The sequence below is a fragment of the Marmota marmota genome, unplaced genomic scaffold (genome assembly GCF_001458135.2).
Source record: "Marmota marmota marmota unplaced genomic scaffold, marMar, whole genome shotgun sequence".
NCBI classification, from domain to species: Eukaryota; Metazoa; Chordata; class Mammalia; order Rodentia; family Sciuridae; genus Marmota; species Marmota marmota.
Genome location: NW_026000142.1, coordinates 4,241,890 through 4,265,895, shown reverse-complemented (window position 1 = coordinate 4,265,895; position 24,006 = coordinate 4,241,890). Strand labels below are relative to the sequence as shown.

The following is a 24,006-nucleotide window of genomic DNA, read 5'->3' as shown; positions in this document are numbered from 1 at the left end:
CTATTTGGCAAGGGATTTTGGAAATTCAAATCCACCAAAATGTGTCATTAACGCTGTAAGATGCCAAGTAGTAAAGTCAGTAATGTATTTGTATAAATCTAACAGTACTATTTAAACAAATTCTGACTTAATGCAAACCAATTCCCACTGCTAAAATATCAAGTACAAGATCAATGGGGATATATTATTTTCATCTATTTTGAAAGATGGCATTACCATCACAATTATATTAGAATTTTGGTACATTGCTTTAGTTTAGAGTACAGAGCAAAGTTCAGAAACTCAGCAACAGGAACATTTTTATCATCATTAATGAGGTATAATATATGATTTGGAAATAGACTCTTGGTCTATTTTCCTAAATAATACTTTATTTATATTTTCCTAAATAATACTTTATGTATTCTCAAGACTAACTAGCATCTATGTTAGTCTTGAGAATACAGATGAGTGCTTAAATTTGAGTATGGCTGCATCTCTAGCTGGAAAATCAATGCCTGAAAAAAACAAGGCCACATTTTCAGGAAAGCTAGAAAGCCACATAGTTCATCTATCACTGTCATTTATATCCTATAGATTATGCACGGGAGTAAATAGAATGAAGCCAGTTTCTTCATATACCATTCAGATTTGAGGATTTTCATATATCCAACATTTATTCTGTATCTTGATTAGATAAATGGAAGAAAGAAGGGGAAATGTGATTTTCTCCCTTAGAACAATACAAAACATGAGTCTGAGTAGGGGTCTGAATTTGATGTTTCTATTTGAATGAGGCTAGACAGACACACTGCTCAAAAACTGGTGTGAATAAGGTCCTGAACTCAATGCAATATCCAAAATATACCTTGACCTAATTTTACTATCTAGACAGCGACAATTCATAAGAAGGAAATAAACTGGATCAAGAATACAAGAGTATGTCATAAGAAGCCTCCATGGAGATTACAACTGAACACAGCACAGCCACACAGTATACAGAATCAGTAAAACCCTGTGCTTGATGCCTATCAGCAAGGGTATGACCATGTCACTAGTCAAGGATTCACTCAATTATCATGTAAGAAAAGTTATTTCAGTCAGTTGCAGTCTTCTGTGCTCTATTTCTTCTTATTATAAGGGCTATTTAAGTTTTATTATTGGTTTCAAAGGATCTTCCCAGAGTTGAAGCTGCAAAACTAATAATCTTTTTCATAAACATTCTAAAATGAAACAATTTTTCTTAAACTTTTTTTCTCATTCTAGAGATTACAAATATATTCTTTTTAACAGAGCTGTACCTACTTAACCATTCTTGCTTTAAAATATCCATTTGGGAGAGGGTAATTAATATTAAACAAAACAATCAGCCTAGACAAATAGTATTCAGTGCTATTATATTATTTTGACTTTTCAGTAAAAGAGCATTTGGTTATCTGTGGACATTTAAATTTGTTTGGGGGTCTGGAAAGACAATGCTTAAAAAATATTTTGAGGATATAAACAAAGATCTGTTAAATCTGGACTTTGCCCCTCAGGTCAGTATATAATCTTAGTGCAAAGAGGAATGAGGAACAGAGACATGTAGTTTGCGGCTTTATCATTTGTTGAATAGTTGTGTTACCTTGAACACAACTTGCCTCTCTGGATTTATATGTAATTAAAGCAACCATCATACATGAATTCTAAACTTCTGTGATTTTTTTCTTCTTTAACAGTTTTAACATACTAAGGAGGAAAATTGTATCAAAATATTTTTTTGCTTTACAATGTGGAATGCTTTAAAAATAACCTATATTACCAACCTGTTCTACCAATTCCATATATGAATGTATAATGAATCACCTATTCACTTAAAACTGTATTAAATATCATACTTATATTTCAAATATTCTAAATATGAAGTAAGCATGCCTGCTCAGGAGATTCAAGATGAAAAGTCTCAGTAATCTTAATTATATGACTTTCCTATTATCCTACAGAGGAATAATGTGTGTTCATAACTAGAAATAAAATTGAGACTAAGTTAAATGTTACTTTATGGTCTTATAACATTATAGCCAATTGTCAATTAATAAAATTAAATGCAATGAACATGCTTATTTACATATCTTTCTGTATTTACAACAGTCTAATTTATATTTGTAACAGAATCATGAGAAAATCAAGAGCATGGAAACATTTCATTGATTATTTTATTAAAACAGATCATACTTATGTATGTGTACCATATTTATATTAAAATATAAGTAACTTGTAAATATAACTTGTAAATATTTTTAAAGATGATAATGAATTAAATCTTGGGAGAATTAGAGAAGTTATTAAATTTGAAATTCTACAAATAAAGAATAAATGATGTGTACTTTTATGGCTTAAAAGTTTCTGAATGAAGAAACTTTTCAGAAATGGTCTTTATTATTTCTCATATATTACTAGTCTTCATTATTTCTCATATATTACGTCATGTGATCTACAATTCCTGTATTAAAATAATATATATATACACTAAGGTTGATTATATTTATTATTTATGTAAATAGGTGTGTAAATTCTTTGTCATGGTTATATTCAAGCCCTAAATCTTTAGATGTGCTTCATCTCTAACAAATTAACAAATTAAATATGCTTATTCTAAAAATAGCAAGTATAATTATACAATGGTGATTTGTAACCCAAATTACACATTATTAAAACAACACAAGATGTTTTAGAAGTAAGAATATACAGCCGTCATTCCTAGGAGATTCTAATTTAATTAGTATTATGAGGAAATACTTCTTTTTTTGCAGGGGAGTTTCCAATTGCATCTGATATACAATCAAATTTTGAGAACCAACCATGAATATTAAGAACACTGGTTTGGAATCAGGTTACCTTTTATGTAGATGTAACTGCATGATCTACAATAATCTCAAATTTTTGATCTATAAAAATGGGAATGGCTACTGATATATTAGCTATAAAAATGTGTACAGAAAGAACAGTGTCTGAAAACACAGTAAGTTCTCAATAACACTGTACTGGTAGAAATAATACATCCTATCAAATTTGCAAATTTAAAAAGGCAAACCTTTCAAAAATTAAGTACCTATTCCACTCTCTTGGCAGAAATGGGTAAAAAGAAAAAGTCATTTTCAATGGATTTGCACACTCTATTCAGTTAAGCAAAGATAAAATTTTATTTCTGGCAGGAAAGCAAAGTAATATTTGGAGTACCAGATTCTTGTGGTTTGCAACTGCCTAGCATGGACTCTGTGGGCTTATGATGGCATCCTGTAGTATATAGAAATCTATCATCCTGAAATTAAATTCAATGCCTTAAAGCATGTAGAGAAATAATTTTATAATATACACAGCAATAACCAATAGTATGGAATTCTTATTCTAGCTTTCCCAGGTAACTGACTGGGAAAATGAGAATAGTGTTCAGCCAACACTGTACTCAATGACATACTAAGAGTATAATAAAAGTATCAGTTAACCAACAGAGTTAGATTAGAAATATGATTGAATAAGTAGGGACCAAACAGAATTACTATTCTGCTGCTAAAATTACTTATTTTGCTTCAGGACATGAAATTATCAACTGTACTGAGGTTTGATGGCTAATGAAATCAGGAAAATCACACAATCATATAACGCTTCTTAGCAACAAACTTTTAGAACCAGGTAGCATTACTAACTATATCGAAAGGCCTGCATTTTCTGCTAACTCTAAAACCAAATCATGATATTACATGTAAAGAGAATTTAACAAATAGTCTCCAAGCTTTTTGTAAAACTTCAAAGTTAACCCTTTATGAGAATGCATATTATTTCAAAGAGACATAGTTATAGCTAAGATCGCTATAAGATCAACACTAATCAAAGGGTAAGGAGAAAAAACCCAACATTATAACCTTTTGCTACTTATATTTTTTGAACTTCAAGTCAGGTTATTTTTAGTGGAACTCAAATTACATTTCAAATGTTAGGCCCATTAATTAAATATCATGGAGGTGTTTTATATTTTAATCACTTGTCATTCTTTTTAGTATTAATTTAATTGCTACCAATTCACAAATTAAGCAAATTATGGTTGCTCTTTTGTTTTTGCATACTGATAATAAGACACTGAACAACAATGTTGATTGTTATCTCCAAATCTGACTGAGTCCTTGATATGCTAAGGACTCATTCTGGAATGATAGTTAAAAATGAAAGAAAATCACCTTATTGAAGATAGTCCTTCAACCCATTTATAGACTAAAATTATGCCTCTTTTAAATATAAATCACAATAAAACTAATTAAACTAAAAATAAATTTCAAATTATACCAAGTATTTTATATCTTGAGAAGTAATGAATTTAAGGAAGCCTAGTAAAATCATGTACTATAACCTTAGTTTTTATATTCTCAAACTTTTTAATGAAAAATTTCCAGGAACTTTGGTTTTAAAAAAACTCAACATATTATTCATATAAAAGTCTCCTAAAATATCCTACAGGGGGAATAAAAGAAAAAAAAAATCTAATAAAAGTCTTACTACAATTGTAAATGTTCATTTAAATATTTACTGAGCACTATATGCAAATAGAAGACAAAAGAAAATGCTATAAATGTCATCTTAACACAATGTTAGATAGAACTCAGTATTTTTAAAAAAAATTGCTAAAGGGAAATGGTATTATAACATCTTTGAGCAGACATCAATGAGGAATCTTAAACTTACCCTTACAGTCACCTTATAGCCTATTCTTTCTCCAATATTCTCTACCTTACTAATGGTGGTAATCATTTTCCACCATTCCCACAAGGTTTGTCAGAACCTTGCCATTATATACATCTCCTTCTCCTCCCTCAACTGATATATCTTAACAGCCACAAAATGCTTTTGATTCTTTCTCAGTCCCCTTCCTCTAATTCCTCTGCCCTTGTTACCTTTCCTCATCTTTGCCCTACATCTGTGGCCTCCTAAATGAAGTGTCTGCTAACACATGGCAAGAAAAGATGAGACCATTTATATTTGTTTTTTATTTTTAAAAGAACAAGTACACTTTACTAGCAAGTTTATGTAATGAATTTACACATATATAACTTAGAAATATATGAACTTATATTAGGAGAACCCTTGTCAAAACTGATGACAAGAGTGTGTAATAAATTTTTAAAAGCTCGAAAATTATTAAAAGAGCATATTATCTTGCTCTTCTTTATTTTATCTTTATTTAAGTAAAGATAAAATAAAGTTTATCTTTACTTAACTCCACTTCTATAATTCCACCTGAATTATGGTTCTCAAATATTAAACTGATCATGTCCTTTAGCTGACAAAGGATCTTTCTTGGCTCTTCATTTCTCTTAGTAAGTTCTACAAGACCCATTGTGAACTACTAGCCTACCTCTCCACTCTCACTTTTTTCTACTCCCCACCTTTATATGCCTATGCTCCAACCATACAATTTCTTACTATTCTCTCATACCAGGCTCATACACCAGGCTCTTTCACAGCTGAAAGTTATATAAAAACTATTCCTTCTGGAAAGGCAGTTAAGATGTAATATGAAGTTCCTACAGAAGGTCTTTGTTAGCATTTGAACTCCACAGAAGTTAGGAAAATTAATTTCTTTAAGCTGCAACTAACCTTTAAATAAAAATATCATCTACTCATGGGTTTGTGATAACAGGAAATAACAAAAGTAAAATCATCTGAGCATACTTACTCATAACAATTTTATGAGGTAACTATCCCCAATTTACAGTGGAGGACATTGAGATACAAGGAGGATGAGAAACTTGTCCAAGGACACATCATTAGTAAGTGGCAGAGCAGGCATTCAGCCTAGGACTGTCTCAGAGTCAAGAGTCATTACCATCATGCTATCTACTTCTCTAAGTTTTGATCTACCTCAAACCTAGTGTCTTGATGAGGATAAGAGGAGACAGCTAGATGATCAAGTTCCTTCCTGTCTAACATTCTGTGCTTCTAACTAAAGGCCTACAACTTGGGAAATAGCTTCACTGAGTTGGCCTCCTATTAGTATCACAAGGAAACACCTCTACGAGCCTATTTTTCTTAGAGGAACACAAAAGATAACATGGAGAAAAAACTTCAGATTTTCTTTTCCTTTGAGTTCACATGTTATTATTTTCTCCCCAGGCATGATTAAGGTGTGTGTGTGTGTGTGTGTGTGTGTGTGTGTGTGTATGTGTGTATATATATATTAGGTCTTAGTGAAGTTATTTCCTTTCTTCTAATTTCAACTGGATTTTTTAAAATTCTTGGCTTCTTTCCTACCAAAAAGTACCTATCTTTATCTATATATCATAGCATAATATTTGTCTATTCTTTATTGTTTTTATAAAAAGAATTTCATACTCTTCATGAATATCAAAAAACATAACACACATAATTTAACAACTTAAAGAAAAAGACACTGGATCGGGATTGTGGCTCAGTGGTAGAGCGCTTGCCTAGCAAGTGTGAGGTACTGGGTTCAATCCCCAGCACCACACAGAAATAAACAAATAAAATAAAGGTATTGTGTCCATCTACAACTAAAAAAAAAAAATTAAAAAAAGAAAGAAAAAGACACTGATGTTTTCAACATAGTCACTTAAGATGTATCCTTTTATTTTAAAATATGGACATATTATGAAAAAATGTCTCAATCTTCACTCATCACTACACCATGCTAGACATTCCTGTATTTGCTGGGAATGAAGCAATCAGCAATATTAGGTTACCTGTTTTTGCTATAGTTCACTTTCTGGTAAATGGGTAACAAAAGATTAAGTGAAATATATATGCAGAATGTTAAAAAAATTGGCTTCCTTATAATCTAAACTCTGATCTATAACAACTAGAATTGAGTTGTATACTTATTAAGTAGTTTTGAATTATGAATAATAACATCCACATAGAGCTATCACATTATCTGTCATGGGTCCAGTTGTTGAACCACGCCTTTATTGGATGCTTATCATGTGCTGTCAGATCCTGGAAATGTATGTACTAGTACATGTCATCTTGAAAAAGACAAATAGGGAAAATGACATTAAGAACATAATTCTTGAATAGATCAGTTTTAACCTATTAATAAAAATAAAACTCTTGCAAAACTGCAGAATTTTTTAAACAACTACTTAAAATCAACTGTTCCAGAGATCAATGATGAGTGGCATGATGAAATCTAGATTTTGTGGCTTTCCCAGTGCCTATTTAATAACTCCTTTGTTGGAACAATATCTTTCCAGTTTGTAATGTTATAAACAATAAGCATCACAGAACTAAAATGAGACAATCTTTTGATAAACAGATCCAGGTTCAAAAACAGTGATTTTTCAAGTACAGTCACTAAAAGAGGTGTATCCATCATCATATTTGTTTTCATAATATAAAACACCCCCAAAAATGCCATAACCTCTTAGTTAGGCTATCTAGAAGACAAAGGGCCAAAACACAGAAGGCAAAATTTAAAAAGGCTAAGAAATCAAGCCCTAGAGATGAATACAAATAGGGTTGAAATGTACATAGAAAAGAATAGGAAGAGGTCCAGCATGGGCAATTATGGTTTGGATGTGAGGTGTCGGTTCCCCAAAAGCTCATGTGTAAGACAATGCAAGAAGGCTTAGAGGTGAAATGATTGGGTCATGAGAACCATAACCCAATCAGTAGATTAATCCCCTGTTGGGATTAACTGAGTAGTGAGTGAAGGTAGGTAGAGTATGGCTGGAGGAAGTAGTTCACGGGGGGCATAACTTTGGGTTATATATTTTGTATCTAGCAAGTGGAGTCTCTTTCTCTGTTTCCCGATCTTTGTGTGAGTCACTTCCCTTTGCCACACTCTTCCTCCTCACCTCAAGTCCTGAGAAATGAAGCCAGCTATCTATGAACTGAGACCTCTGAAACTGTGAGCACCCAAATAAACTTTTTCTCTTCTAAAATTGTTCTGGTCTGGACTTTCAGTCATAGTAGTAAAAAATCTGACTAAAACATAGGCTATTTCAAAAGTCTGCCTGGGATCAGACCTAGACCTTGAAAAGACAAGATAAAACCCCTATTTTTTTTCTTTCCTGGGACCAAGGACCGCCTATTCCTTACACTCAAAGTTTGATAATATTTATGACATTAAGTAGGGTTATTTTCATTGGCTTGGGAAACTGTCCAAATAGCATACACTGCTCCTCCAAGAAAACACAGTTTAAATTTCAAGTAATCAATTTATAGACTCTTAGAATACAACTCTCAGTAGTTGGCCTAAATAAAATGATTCCATTTACTTCAAGATTACAATAATCAATGTTTCCAAAATATCTTGCACAACTGTAGAATTTTATAACTGCCTATGAATTGTGCTAAAGATCAACAATAAGTGGTGTACTGAAGTCTAGATTTTGTGGCTTGCCCAGCACCAATCTGACTACCAACAAATAACACCCATAGAGCTGCTAGAAGAACTAATTATGACACTGCCATTAGTATTATATAATTTTTTTTTGTGCCTTGTACTGTGGGCATTTTGACGAGGAAGGCCACCTCTTAGGGTACATTCAGAAAATGTCAAAGATGAGATCTCTTATTATGGATCCCTGAGTTTTTCACACAGAGCCACAGGAACCATAACTCTTATTAGGTTGGTTAGCCTGGCAACTATACACATGTGACCAGGCTACTTTCAGTCTTTAAGTTTCTGGGAAAACCTAGGAGAACAAACAAAAATAAAATAGAATGACAACAACAGTAACTACAAAAACAAAGCAAAAACAAACAAAAAACCATAAGACAATCCCCACCTGAAATAAGTCTCTCAAAATCTATAACTTTCTTAGTAGTCAGAGTGTTTCTGTCCTGGCATTGCAAATGATACAAAGAAAAAAAACCAATGTGCTATTCAACTAAAATTATTTAGTCTCAAATTATACATGACTCATGGAGAATATATGATAGAAACAGGCAGAAATAATGTTAGCAAAGTCAGAAAAAGTCTAAGCATATAACAGATGAGTACCAGAAAAATTATCAGCTTACCAGCACATTCCTCATTAGAACATACATTCACCATGGCTGTCCCTCTCACCTCCTGTGATGTCTATCCAAGCTTTTAGGGGTGTATGACAAGCCATTCTATCAAAGAACAAATTTCTTATAGCAACTGCAGAGTAAGTAGGTACTCTAAATTGATCCTAGTTGACTACAAAATTATACCATTCATTCAGTTTTCATAGTTGATGAAAACCAGCAAGAAAGTTATATAGCTTCTACTTTTTCTTTACTGGAAGTAAATAAAAGAACAACTTATAATTTAGTATAAAAATACAAATCATAAGACTGAATTAATATTTTAAAAGCTCCCAAAACAAAAACGTCAATCCAGAATTTAAACTTTACATAGAGAAATCATGAAGCAGAGACTATTCTACAGTTTAAATGATAAAATATATATGCTCCAAAAATTGTGGAATTGACAACTCTTTCCCTGATTTTTAGTATCCTAAACATAATTATATTATGCATATTATTTGTTTATAAAGACTGAAATCACTTATACTTCTTTGTTTCTTCATTCTTCACTATAGTATGTGACCTACAGTAAATGCTCAACACATATTCCTTAAGTAAACTAGAAGTAAAAACTTAGATTAAAAACATAAATTTCTACTCCCAATCCTAAAATGCATAGGCATTTATATATGTACATATACATACATAAAGGCAAAAGATGCTATTTTAATTTTCGCTTTGATTTGCTGAAGAACTAGAAATTTCACATGTAAGCCATAAATTTTTCTAGGGAACAGTAATATCAACTTGATCTTAATCACAAGCAATGCCTCTAAGTTAAGATATCTTAAGAAACTGATGTTATGTTATAAGGCTTTAAATCCCAAACTGAGGTTGTCTTATAGAAAATGGAAAAATATATCAAATTCTTCTGAGACCTATCTCCATAATTTTTAAAGAACTTAAAAAAAAGTGTCAGCAACACTCACCACCCTTATTGTTTACTGTGTACCAAGGATTACACTGAATACTTTGCCATAGTATGTCATTTAACCCCCAAAAATGATGAGATAAGTATTATCACCCTATTTTACTAAGAAATATCTTTAAAGTATCAGGAAAACGACTCTTAGCTTTAGGAATGATCTGAACCAGCATTCACATTTTAAACACTGAACAAAAAATTAAAAAAAGGAAGAATAAAAAGGTATCCACTAAGGGCAAATAAATAGACATTGAGGAAAATATACAAAGGGCAAAGTCTTAGGAAAATGTCTAAGTTGTCTAAGAAATGATCAGGATGTAGATCATTAGTTAACTAGCAGGAACTATGTAGACCAGAGAGAGAAGTTTTGGATAAGCTGCAGAGGAAAAGTAAGTATTTTTTATTTTTTCCTGAAAGTACTAGGGAAATAAATAGGTAATAATAATGATGATGATTTTTATAGTAGCAGCTACTATTTACTGAATCCCTGAGAATTAATGTAGGTTTTATGCCCAAAACTTCACAGAATTCAAATGCACTCCTGTGTTGTTTCAAAGCCAGTGCTGTCCTTAACTTGTATGTTATAATGTCTCTTATAAAAGATCCTGGTAGGTCACATAATTATACCATCTTATTAAAAAAAACATAAATCTTCAGGAAAAAGAGATGTTAAAGAACATGTACTGCTTGAAACTTAGATCTAAGTGAAGACCTTTTCTGAGCTACTGAAACCATTTATTTATTTGCTTTCTGGACATAGTCACTGGGAGGCTCTAAAGGCAATCCCACAACCAATCAACCAAAAAGAAACTCATCTATCACCATCCTAACACATTTCCTTATTTCCTTTTTGGTTCAGAATCTCTCAATTATCCATACATACTATTATGCATAAAAACAAAACAAAACAAAAACTCCAGAATTAATTGTTTAGTCTCACTATCACCATTATTTCTACTTCTAATTTTACCACAATTATAAATGATAATAAGTAGCAAAGTAGGCCAACTTGAACTGTACTTATCCTTTCTACTGGTATGAAAAAGAGTATGAGTTTGAGAATCTGTCATATAGACCATTTTCAACATTTCCCACCTACATGGCCTAAAACCAGTTTACTCTATATAACACTTATATTTATCTTCAAAGCAAACACTCCTACCAGAAGTAAGGTTATTTTTCTTAATTTTCCTGTGAAACATCCACAGTAAAATGGTTGTAAGTAGTGATCAGAGTACCACAGCAGTGAAATGACAATGTCCTAGTCTAACATTCTAAGAAATGAAGACTTCTCACTTGAAGTAAAGAGATGTCTGAGATAACATCAATACACTCATAATGGAGGAAGGGGCTCTACGGAGCTTCAGTAACAAAAGGGTAAAGAAAGAAATCAGAAAGCTGTTGAGATATAAATGCAAAGCACAAAGTCCCAAGTAGCTTCCATTTAACATCTCAGAGGAGTTAGTACAGTGAGCAGAATAAGCCCTCAAAAGAATACATACCATACCATTCCTTTTGTATGAAATCTGTTAACAGGCAAAAACAAAATTTTGATGGAAGAAGTTAGAACAGTGGTTACTTTCAGGTGCAGAGGGAAAGATACTGTCCAGGAGAGAGTATTTATGAGTTATAAACCTGTTCTCCATCTGTACCTTGATTCTTCATGAGTGCACACATACATAAAAATTAATTGGGCTGAACATGTAATATCTGTGCACTTCACATAAAATAGTACTCCAAATAAAAACAAATCATAGAGACTGGAGGTCAAATTAGAACAAGGACCATAAAATTCCTGTAGGATTTTATAAATTCTAGATTTTCCATTTTAATTTTTTTGTTGCCATTGATTTCTTTATGGTGAGAAACAGTACATATTATAAAAAATAAGTTCAGGGCTGGGGTTGTGGCTCAGTGGTAGAGTGCTTGCCTAGTATGTGCGGGGCCCTGGGTTCGATCCTCAGTACCATGTAACAATAAATAAATAAAATAAAGATATTGTATCCAACTACAACTAAAAAATAAATATTCTTTAAAAAAAATAAGTTCAGTGTTTCTTTGAAAGTAGTTAGAAGGTGGCAGCTGGGTAGTCTAGTTAGGTTTTAGGGAGTCAGAAATGGAAAGAACCAAGTAAGAGGTGGTAGACAAGTACCTGAGAGAAGAAAAAAAGAATACAAGAACACAGTTTGGACCAGATAAGGAGGTAGAAATTCCAGAGCTTCTCAATAGTTAATCTATCCACATATCATAATATGATGATGTCCTGGTATCCTATAGATAATTATTAAATTTATCTACTTGTGTGATTAAAAATATACTTCCTCAAAAAAATTTAGGAGGTATTTCCTCCCAAATCACTATTTATAAGATCTAATTTTATATATATACTCTACCATAACAATCGTTAGCTCTGGAAAATGCCAGGAAAAGGCTTCATTAGCTGTTGAACCATGCGCTGTGCTTCTCTGACACATTTATGGAAGATGTTTCTGAGTCACAAAGAAGGGGGTATGAAACCAACAAACAAACCAACCTAGATTAAATAATTTTTTATAGTCTCACCATTCAACAAAAGAAAAAAAATGATGTAGTGATCTAAGACAAAGACAATATAATGAACAAGACTCTACAACAAACCCTCTATCTAAGTGGATTACTCCACTCTCACCTTTATCGCGATCATAGAGCAAATCTTCTGTTGAACAAGGGCTACCATCCTGGGATTCCGGAGGACAAAAAGGGGACACACAGGGTGAATGACTGCTGCAACTACTGCTGCGCTCCTGCACAGAAGGTGTCTGAGTATCTATGCTGCGAGTACTACTGCTCCGATAGTGAGCCGGGAGTGGAGCTCTTCGACCATCTGGTATGTCCAAAGGCTGTTAAGAACAACATTATTAGCATGCGGACAATTGTGTATACTCTATATAGAAAGCACATGATAGAATTTCTGATTTTGTATTCCACCACTATTAATTTATTCTTCAGACAATAGATACCACAGCCAACACGTTAGTTTTATAGAACCAAAAATTTCTTTCAAATCACACTGTTTATCTTGAAAATTCTATGGCTCCCTGTATGTATTTGAAGGTTAGCACTTCCCACAATACTCCTCAAAAACAGGAGGAGTTTAACACTGTAACCCTAATGCCCAGTATATGCACATAACATTCAATAAACAATTGCTGAATTTAATGAACAGTAAAAAAAAAACTGCTAGCAAGAAAAAGTAAAATCTCCTTCATAGGTATAATTTTTCTGTTTGCTAATTCTAATTTTAATTTTCTAAAGGCCAAAAATAGAACCATATTTCTATTTCCTTTGCAAATTACCCAAGATTTCTGAAAGGTTTATTCTGCTAGCATTCAATAAAGGATATTAACACAAAACAATTCTACTAATTTGGTTCCCAACTAAGCATGACTAATCATAATTCTTAGTTATAAGTGCATTGTTTTAAAGTGGTAAAAAGAAGAAATAAAAAAGAAAACCAAAATGTATTTTAAGAAAAACAATGTATTTTGGATTAGAGGCACTTAAAACTTGCCAGGCCAATGTCTTGTTTTTACAAATAAGAAGTTCAGAACTCCTGTTGCCACAGCCTATTAAGTGACATCTATACTGCTAAGTAAACTCTTTCTATTCTACTATTCCTCTACTACAAAAATAGATCTCACTCAATTTTCCTCATTTGTATACTAACAAAGTACAGTCAAAAAGTAAAATTCTATATGTTAAATTCTTAAATAATATTAGTTTACTTACAATATATTTTTACTACAGTGTCTAAATGTTCTTTCTCTGACCTTGGTCATTTCAGAGATTTCAGAAACAAGGTCAGGGAGGAAATGGAAGAAAGTAAAACTAGGCAAGATTCAAAATGTAGCAATATTTTCTGCAAAAAAAAAACAAGTGAAGGCTGAAACCTGACACTACTGAAATAAAAACAATTTATTGATGTAATGTTGCTTAACAAAAATGATGCCAACTTTATAACCTGAAAATGACTACTCCACTGTATGGGGAATATTGAACTATTTAAATGTCAGTTCTCTTTGTAAATAAAGTAAAACTCTCTAATTTAGGAATTAAACAAAGAAGTATTAATTTACTTGGTCAAATTATGACAGAAAAAATGTTACTGTAATCAAAGTGTCAATGTGGGCAATCAGTTAAAGAAAAATGTACCAATTTGCAGCTAAAAAAGTATAAGAATGTGAGTTTTTTTTTCATTCATGTCCTATTTGATAAATACAATTTCTCTGTATTTCCACTTCTTAGTCTATAACTGAATAAAATATATTAATTTACTTAACCAACTTTTGTTTTGTTTGGCAGGTAGAATTACAACAACAAAACATATTGTAGAAATCCATAAATTTATACAAAATAACAATAGAAAATATGAAGGCTTGGAATATGGGCATAGTTAATGTGACAATTTTCATTTTTAGCTACAGGCAGACATTTTGATTTATTAAGATTTTAAGGTATAGTCATGAATCTAAAGTTTCTAAAAATTAGTATTTTAGTACAACTAAATAGATTATCCCAAAATAATTCTGAAATGGCTACCCCTAATTAGAATATAAGTCATTTGAAAGCAGAACTATTTTAACATAGAATACAGAGATAAACCCACACAGATATGGTCATCTTATCTTTGACAAAGGTGCCAAAGTCAGTCTTAACAAATGGTGCTGGGGAAACTAGATAACTATTTATAGAAGAATGAAATTAGACGTATATCTATCACCTAGCACAAAAGTCAATTCAAAGTGGATGAAACACCTAGACCTAGGAATTAGACCAGAAACTGTGCAACTGATAGAAGAAAACACAGGGTTAACATTCTGACATAGGGGCACAGGCATCAACTTCCTTAATAACATCACCAATTCACAAGAAATAAAATCAATAAGCAATATATGGGATGGCATAATATTATAAAGTTTCTGCATAGCAAAGGAAACAAGAGAAAGAAAAGAAATCCTATGAGAGAAAAATCTTTGCCAGTTACACTTCTGACAGAGAATTAATATCCAAAATATATAAAGAACTCAAAAAACACCAAAAACCCAATCAATAAATGTACAAATGAACTAAGCAGACATTTCTCAAAGGGAGAAATGCAAATGGCCAACAAATACATGAAAAAATAATCAACATCATTAGTGATCAAGAAAATGCAAACTTAAACTATACTGAGATTTCATCTCATCCTAGTTCAATAACCTTCAAGAGTATAAATAATAAAAAATACTGGCGAGAATGTAGAGATAAAGGAACATCTATAGAATTTTTGGTAGAGCTGCAAATTAGTACATCCACCTTGGAAATTAATATGGATATCCCTCAAAAGACTCTGAATGGAATCACAAATGACCCAGCTATCACACTTCTCAGTATTTATCTAGAAGAAATGAAATCAGCACACCACAGTGATAACATGCATTCCAATATTTATAACAGCACAATTTATAATAGTTATGGAACCAGTATGGAACAAGTTATGGAACCAGACTAAGCATTTATCAATAGATGAGTGAATAAGAAAATGCAGCATATATACACAATGGAGTTTTATTTAGCCACAAAGAAGAATGAAGTTTTGCCATTTGCTGTTAAATGGGTGGAACTGGAGAATATCATGCTAAGTAAAATAAACCAGACTCAGGAAGTCAAGGGCTGAATGTTTTCTCTCATATGTTGAAGCTCATAAGAAAAAAAGGAAGAAAAAAAGGGGGATTTCACAAAAATAGAAGGGAGATCAGTAGAGTAGAGGTAGAGTTCAAGAAGGAGGGAAAAGAAAGAAAAAGGGGAAGAACTGGGGAATAAAAATGACCATTTGTCAAAATAAATACCACTTTTATGTATAATTATAATGCACTAATAAAAAAGTTTGAATAAATAGAAGAAAGATCAGAAGTGTAGAGGAAGGAAAACAGGGAAAGAGAGTAGAAAAGGGGGAGGGGAAGTACTAGAGAAAGAAACAGAGCAAACTATGTGCATATATGTATATTTACAACAAATCCCATATTGTGTACAAATCATAATGCACTAATAAAGCATTTTTTAAAATATGACCAAATAGAAGGTTCACAGGCAATAGTGTCCAGATTTCATTTCTGGGATTGAGGTGGCAATTTACAAAGTATTTTTGATTAATTCAAAATGGATCCAAGTCCTAAATGTAAGAGAGAACTAAAACCATAAAAGTCAGAAGGCAGCACAAAAGTAAATCATTACAACATGGAACAGTGGATTCTTATCTATGATACTGAAAGTATAAGAAAAATAAATAAATGTCTTTTTATTAAAATAGAAATGTTCTTCAAAGAACATAATAAAGAAAGTGAAAAGACAAGTGATGGAATATAGGACATAGTATTTGCAAATGATATATCTGATAAGATGCTTGTCTCTGGAAAATAAAGATCTTCATAAACTACTTTTACAACTCAGTAATAAACAAAAGAATCCAAATTTGTAAATAGAGAAAAGGGTCTAAATAAAAATTTCTCCAAATAAGATATAGAAGTCACCAATAATTCATGAAAATATGCTTAACATCATTAGCCATTAGGAAACGCAATTCAATATGATGATGAGATGCTACTACAAAGGCTATAATAAAAAAAGACAGATAATTACAATCACTGGCAAGGATGTAGAGAAACAATAACCCTCATACACTGCTGATGGGAATGTCATGTAGACACTTTGAAAAAGTCTGGCAGGTCTCCAAAACGCTAAATGTAAGTTACCATATTTGCAATTCCAATCCTAGGTATACACTCAAGAGAAATGAAAAAATGCTAACATGAAAATTTCTATAGAAATGTTCATAGCAGCATTATTCATAATAGCCCAAAACCAGAAATAACTTAAATGTACATGGGTTGATGACTGGATAAATAAAATCTGTACAAATGAGTAATGTTGGGCAATAAAAAGATATGCTGGATATGCTAAAACATGGATGAATGTTAGAAACGCTTTGCTAAGTGAAAAAAGCCAGTTACAAAAGGCTACATATTATATGATTCTATTTTTCTGAAGTATCTAGAATAGGGAGAAGACTAGTGGTTACCTAGAGCCTCGAGTGTTAGAAATAAGAGGTTACTGCCAAAGAGTATGAAGCTTCTTCGTGGGGTGATGGAAGTGCACTGATGTTGGTGATGGTTTGCACAACTCTATGAACTACTGAATTGTGTACTGAGTAAATTATATGGTATGTAAATTATTTTTCTGAACAGCTGCTACCAAAAAAAGTATTTTTGAGATAGTTTGTAATATTACAGAAAAAAAGAATTCAAATATCCCATGGAATCTTACCTTGGACACTTCCTCTTTCCCATTGTTTTCCTTAATAAATACTTTTTCCAATTCAGGACTTATTCCTTCTACATTGCAGGGCACACGTGAAACAGACGATTTTGGCACCGATACATTTGACAGTGGCATAGGAGCTGACCTTGATCCAGTAGCCTGAGACAAAAGATAAAGTAGTGTCAAATTATTTGTAATCAAAGCAATCAAGAACTAAAAATAATGGTAAATCTTAAAAAATCAAAAAGCTATGGATATACTCAGTAGTAGAGTTCTTGCCAGGTATATGCAAGGCCCACAAAAAAAAAAACCAAAAAACCCTTCAAATTAAAACTCATGAATAGTGTCACTTTGACATTTTAAAAACAGTAAGAATTTAGGTACATGTACAAAAATTTAGGTTCTAAAGTAAGGTAAAAATTACATAAGAGTCAAAATAATCCTTGAAAATCCCTTTATGCAAATGTCAAGGTATAACTGTATAATGTACACATTTATTCAATAGGATGACAGACATAGTCTTCGGCACAGTTTCATTCATTTCCCTTTTTCTGTTTTATTGGGAAAAGTATAGTTGAAATCATGTAAGTCATAATATGTCTCCACCATACAGATCTGTGTGCTTAAAAGATGTTTCCTATATAGTGACAAGTGACCTTTTAGCATAATTTTTCATTTCCACTTTGTTAACCACTTAAGAAAACCTACTAGGGGCTGGGATTGTGGCTCATTGGTACAGCATTTGCCTAACATGTGTGAGGCACTGGGTTCAGTCCTCAACACCACATAAAAATAAATAAAAATAAAGGTTATTTCTGTCTATCTATAACTAAAAAAAAATACCTACTGGATTATTAAGCAATATAGCAATAATATTGCTAAACTCAACACTCATTTAACAACTTTAAGGTTTTCAAATGTTTTTTGCCAGCATTCTCCAAAATTAAGCATCTCTGATAGTTGTAACGGTTACCGAAAAGTGTCAATGAATCCTTTCCATGATCAAGGAAATCATAAAATGGGAAGGAAATAAGACAGATTAACAAGGTAAAGGTTAAAACAATGTGTGATCTCAGCTTACATGATTAAAATTGACATATATGATCTGTAATGAGGCAGACTTCCAGTTGCTGGTCAGCATGAGTGTTTCCCATACTCAGTGCTATGCTCCTGCCATTTGTGAACTGGTGCCCATTCATGAGCTCTGTCTTTTATATTATCTTCCCATCCATTAGTATGTGAAGACTTCCCATTTATCTCTCTCTTTTATTTTTCATGCACTCAATAAAGATATATATATTCTGCATATTTCTTTTAAGTTTAATTTTATATTTTTTCATTATATTTAACATTATTGCTACTGCAAAAAAAACTAACAAAATTTTTCTCTTTACGTTTTGGCTAGTCATCTCACTAAATTTCAATTTTCCCCCTTTTTTATTAAGCAAAATTCCAAACATAAACAAAAGTAGATAGAATGGCATAAGCCCTTAGGAATGTATCAACCAGCTTCAAATAGTATCAACATCTGACAATTTAATCTAAAAACCTTTTTTTGGGCTGCTGTTCTTTAAGTACTTTAAAGCACATTCTAGATTTCATATGTAACTAAAAAATACTTGTGTATCAAAAGATAATTTTTCCCACATTTTTATTGGTTTTGTTGGTGAATTATAGTTATACATATTGATGGGATTTGTTGTTACATATTTGTACAATGCTTGATCTTCAGAGCTGGATTTATTTTGCTTAATATCATGGTCTCTAGTTCTATCCATTTTCTTGCAAATATCATAATTTCATTTGTCTTTATGGCTGAATAAAATTCCATGGTGTATTGTCTTTATCCATTCATCTGTCAATGAAAACCTAGGCTGATTCCACAGTTTGGCTATTGTTAACTGTGCCACTATAAACACGGGTATGCCCTCCTTACTGTAGTAAGATGACTTTTATTCTTTTTTTTTTTTTTTAAAGAAATGAAAGTTTATTATTTTCAAACTGTATAGTTTATAACCAATATGTAAATGAACAGTGATATGCAAAATAATGTCAGTTGATAAAAACAATGACAATTACAGTAGGCTTACATCAAACATGATCATGTAACTGCAGAAATCTTTAAACACAAAAATTTAATTACTAGAACCAGAAGTTGAGGGCATATTAAAGGTATCCTTAATATTATGAGGCCTAGGTGTCAAAAAACTACCAATTCTTGAACGGATTCTACTCTGGAACTGTTTCCTGACTACTTCTTGTTGCATCTCTTTCAGTGTGGAATGAAACCTTTGAAATTCAGGTGTGGCATCCACAAAGTCAAGAAGGTAGTCCAAACTTTCTCTCACAGCAGATAACTTAAATTCAGTAGCCTGCTTCTCAATTCCTTCTCTTTGGGCAACTCCCTTTGTAATTCTACCTTTAGTTTTTGGAGGAAAACCCTTTTCTTCATCAACTCCATTTAACCACACCTTATCATCATCTACCTTAGTTTTTAACTCACCACATTTTTCAAGAATCTCTCTGTAATCTCTACTTTCTAAGCCTTGGAGAGCATAGTCAGGTTCCTTTTTGTAAAGAAGATTTTCCCAGGCATTTACTATGGTTATTTGCTTTACTTCATCCAACCAATGAATCAGGGTGTGACCTTGAGCTGCAAACGACTTTATAGATGGAAGCAACTGGAAGAGAGTCTGGTAATTTTTGAAGAAAGTGAAGATGAGCAAGACAAAGGGGAAAACGGGATTTCCAAGATTAAAATCTACAATATAAAAAATGCAGTTTTTAACTGGACTTTTATTCTTGAAGATAAATACCAAGGAGTGGTATAGCTGGGTCATCTGGTGGTTCCATGCCTAGTCTTTTGAGGATCCTCAATACAGACTTCCAATAGTGCCTAAAAGAGTTCCTTTTTCTCCACATCCTCTCGAGCATTATTATTTTTTCTTGATGACTGACATTCTGACTGGTGTGAGATCTCAGTGTAGTTTTTGATTTGCATTTCCCCAATTGCTAATGATGTTGAACATTTTTTCATGTATTTCTTGGCCATTTGTATTTTTTCTTTTGAGAAGTTGTCTATTTAATTCATTTGCCCATTTATTAATTCAGTTATTTGATTGTTAGTCTAAAAATTTTTGAGCTCTTTAAAATATATTCTAGATATTAGTCTTATTAGAAGAACAGCTAGAATAGATTTTTTTTCCCATTCAGTGATTTCTCTTTATATTCCTAATTGTTTCCTTTGCTGTACAGAAGCTTTTTATCTGATGCTGTCCTGTTTATTAACTCTTAGTGTTATTTATTGAGCCTTAGGGCTCCTATTGAGAAAAGTCATTGTCTATGCCTAAAAGTTGGAGTGCTGGCCCTATATTTTCTTTTAGGAGTTGCATTTTCTTCTAGGAATTCCCTTTTGATTTTGAAGGACAGCTTTCTGGACAAAGCAATATTGGTTCACAAATATTTTCTTTTGGGACTTGGAACACATCATTCCAAACAATCCTGGCTTTTAGAGTTTGTGCTGAGCAATCAGAAGTAACCCTGATTGGCTTGCCTCTAAACCATCTGACATTTTTCTCTTGAGGCTTTTAAAATTCTATCCTTATTCTGTATGATAGGCATTTTATTATAATATGTTATATATTATGGAGACATTAATGGTGGAGACATAAGTTATAAGAGCAAATTAGTGCTAAAAGATGGTAAAAATACAGTAATTAAGAGGAAAGACAATGTGTTAGGAAGACAAAAGAATTTTCAGTTTCAAAAAGTGAAGTGGAGAGGTTCTTTTTTGATCTTTTCTATTGTGTTCTGAATGCCTCCTCTATTTGGATATACATCTCATTCTGAAGGATTGCAAAAGTTTCTGTTACTGTTTCCCTGTAGAGTTTATCCATTCCATTAGCCCACATCTCACAGCCCTCCTCAATTCCAGTGATCTCTTCATGTTGTCCCAGAGTTCTTGTATATTCTGATCATGTATATTTTTTTCCTTTACTGCTATCTGAATGTTCAAGGCTGACCACTTTGTCTTACAGCTCTGAGATTCTGTCTTCAGCATGTTCTATTTTATTAGACTTTCAAATGAACATTTTGATTTATTGAGTCTTCTATTTCTAAGATTTGTTTGGTTCTTTTTCAATATTTCTATCTTCTCACTGAATTTCTCATTCATATTCTAATTCACTCAGTTGGTTTTCTGTGTTTTCTTGGAATTCACTGAGTATTTTTATAATAATTCCTTTGAATTCCTTATCTGATAATTCATCCACTCAATACTTTTGGGGTCATCAACTTGTGAATCATAAATTTTAGTAGATGTTGTATTAGCTTGTTTTTCCATATTTCTTGTATTCCTGTAGTGGATTTTATGCATCTGTTAGAAGGGATTTTTCTTCCATTCTTATGTTTGAGCCTTTTTAGGATACAATCTTTCCTTGCTAAAATTTCCTAGAGTGATCTAGATTGAGGACACCTTATAGGTGTGGTATCTGCAGGTTTTCTGTTATTTCTGTTTTTGCTATAGCAATGGATATCCCTAGAGGGACCTGGGGGCCACATCTAATCCTTTCTACGTGGGGGCTTGGTTGTTAGATTGGATTTTTGTCTCTTATTCTTTGCATTGAAGTATAGCTGAAGATTAAGTGTCATTAATTTTTGTGTGGAACAAGGAGCACTGTCGACAAGAAAAAATATCTACATTTAAAAATAACTAAAATGGGGAAAAAAAGAAACAAATATGCATATGTGTCCATTAACCATCAGCACAGCAAACACACACACACACACACACACCAAAAAAAAAGAAAGACATTCTTTTTTTTTTTTTTTAAATATTTATTTATTTTTTTAGTTATCGGCAGACACAACATCTTTGTTGGTATGTGGTGCTGAGGATCGAACCCGGGCCGCACGCATGCCAGACGAGCGCGCTACCACTTGAGCCACATCCCCAGCCCCCAAAAGAAAGACATTCTTAATGAAAAAGGAAGGCATCATTTCTACAGAGGTGGTCAAAATAGTTGGTGAGAATAGATGGTCACCCTCTACGCCTGATTGTCTTTCTTTCCATTTATACTTGAGGTAAATAAGAGGCTGAGAGCTATATACTAAGAAATTGTTAACCCCTTCCTCTTTTTTGTGTAGCAGTCTTGGAGTGGCCCAAGACTGAAGCTGGTTTAAATAATTCTTGCAGCTTCTCTTCTCCCCAGTATGAGGTAGGATGGGATGGGAAGTACTGTCAATTGAATTTTGTCTACACAGACCAGACAAATGTACTCAATCGCTGCTCAGAATTCTATGAGTGGAGTTTCGGCAGGTAGGGCTTAGGTTTAATCAGGCCTCAGGGGCTTTTTTGGGTGGTGTTTGCTCTGGGGTAATTAAATCAACATACCCCTGGCAGCTGCCAATCTCTGCTGCATGTCTGGAACTCAGAAATCTCTGAAGGATTTTACTCATGGAGTGGGAACCAATCCTCAGTCCCTTTGCTGCCCATGAACACATGCTTCCCAGGCTTCCTGGGCTTAGTCCCTAAGTATATACACACTGGCCTATTCAGACTCCCAACCCACTTCAGCAGGTCATATCAGTTTCCAGACTCAAAGCAGGAAGAGGGTTGGGCTCCCCTTCACTTTTCTGACTTGAATTCTCCTGGGTAAAATATTCTCTGTGTCTGTTTCGCTTTCTTTTGCTAGATACACCCTAGGTGACATGGTAGGCACTTGCTAGGACAGTGTAGCTCAGATCTCCTGGCTCCCGCAGCAGGAGCTATAGCGTGGCCACCTCAAAATGGCTCCAGCTCAGTCTCTGAGGCCAGTTGGGAAACACAGGGCACTTTTCAAGCACCAGTTCATAGTGCAGCCTTTGGATCAGGTTAAAGGCAGTCTGATCTCAATTTTTTTTTTTTATACTAAATCTTTCCCTTATCTTTCTTTCTATGTTTTCCCTCCACTTTGTGCTGAACTAGTGCCACTACCATTGCTGCTGCAACTGGCTTGGCTTCAAGGTAGTCTCTTTCTTGTTTAATATACCCAAATTTCTGAATCTCTAAGACACTCTGTCCAATACTGAGTTTTAATGAAATCCCTCCTTCACCCACCTCACTGAGAAACAGTACTCCTGCTGCTTGAGTCAGGAGCCATGGAGCAACTAGGAATGTAGCTTTCCTCTAATCCACCTTCTTGAATCTCAAAATAATTATTTTTAAGTAAATTTGAAAACTGTGTAAGTTTTTTCACTAAATCAACAAGTCAATCTGACATAAATGTACTATATTCCTAGAAATAGTGTTTAAAATAAATTGAATAATATGCCAATTCTATCAGATTATGAAGAAAAGGCAGGCATATATAAATTTTCATTTCAAATGACTAAGGCTTGTCTGTTTGCTTTATACCTTTGATGAGGTATTATCAATATATAATAAAATCACCACATTTTAAGTATGCCATTAGTTGAGCTTTGATAAACATAGTCATTATCAATATAGCCACATTTATAACCTCTATCCCTCCCTCTGCTGCAAATTCCCTAGCACCTTTCTGCAGTTAATTCCCATCTCTAATATTCTGTTTCTATAATTTTGTCTTTTTGAGAATATAGCAAACCATACAGTATTTAGATTTTTGCTCCTAAATTCTTTTACTCAGCATAATGTTTTTGATATTCAACCATCACATCACATGGATCAGTTCTCCCTTCTGTTTCACTACGGAGTAGTA

The 24,006-nt window shown here is 32.9% G+C and overlaps 1 protein-coding gene across 1 annotated transcript in view; it reads right to left on the bottom strand.

The window, feature by feature from the left end:
- Positions 1-24,006, bottom strand: part of Glcci1 (glucocorticoid induced 1) — an 84,784-nt gene that overhangs the window by 5,356 nt on the left and 55,422 nt on the right. Inside the window, exons 5-6 of the mRNA XM_048785986.1 lie at positions 17,294-17,446; positions 12,621-12,831 (exon numbers count right to left, since the gene is read on the bottom strand). Of these exons, the coding sequence (XP_048641943.1) occupies positions 12,621-12,831; positions 17,294-17,446 (364 nt within the window). The remainder of the gene's footprint in view (positions 1-12,620; positions 12,832-17,293; positions 17,447-24,006) is intronic.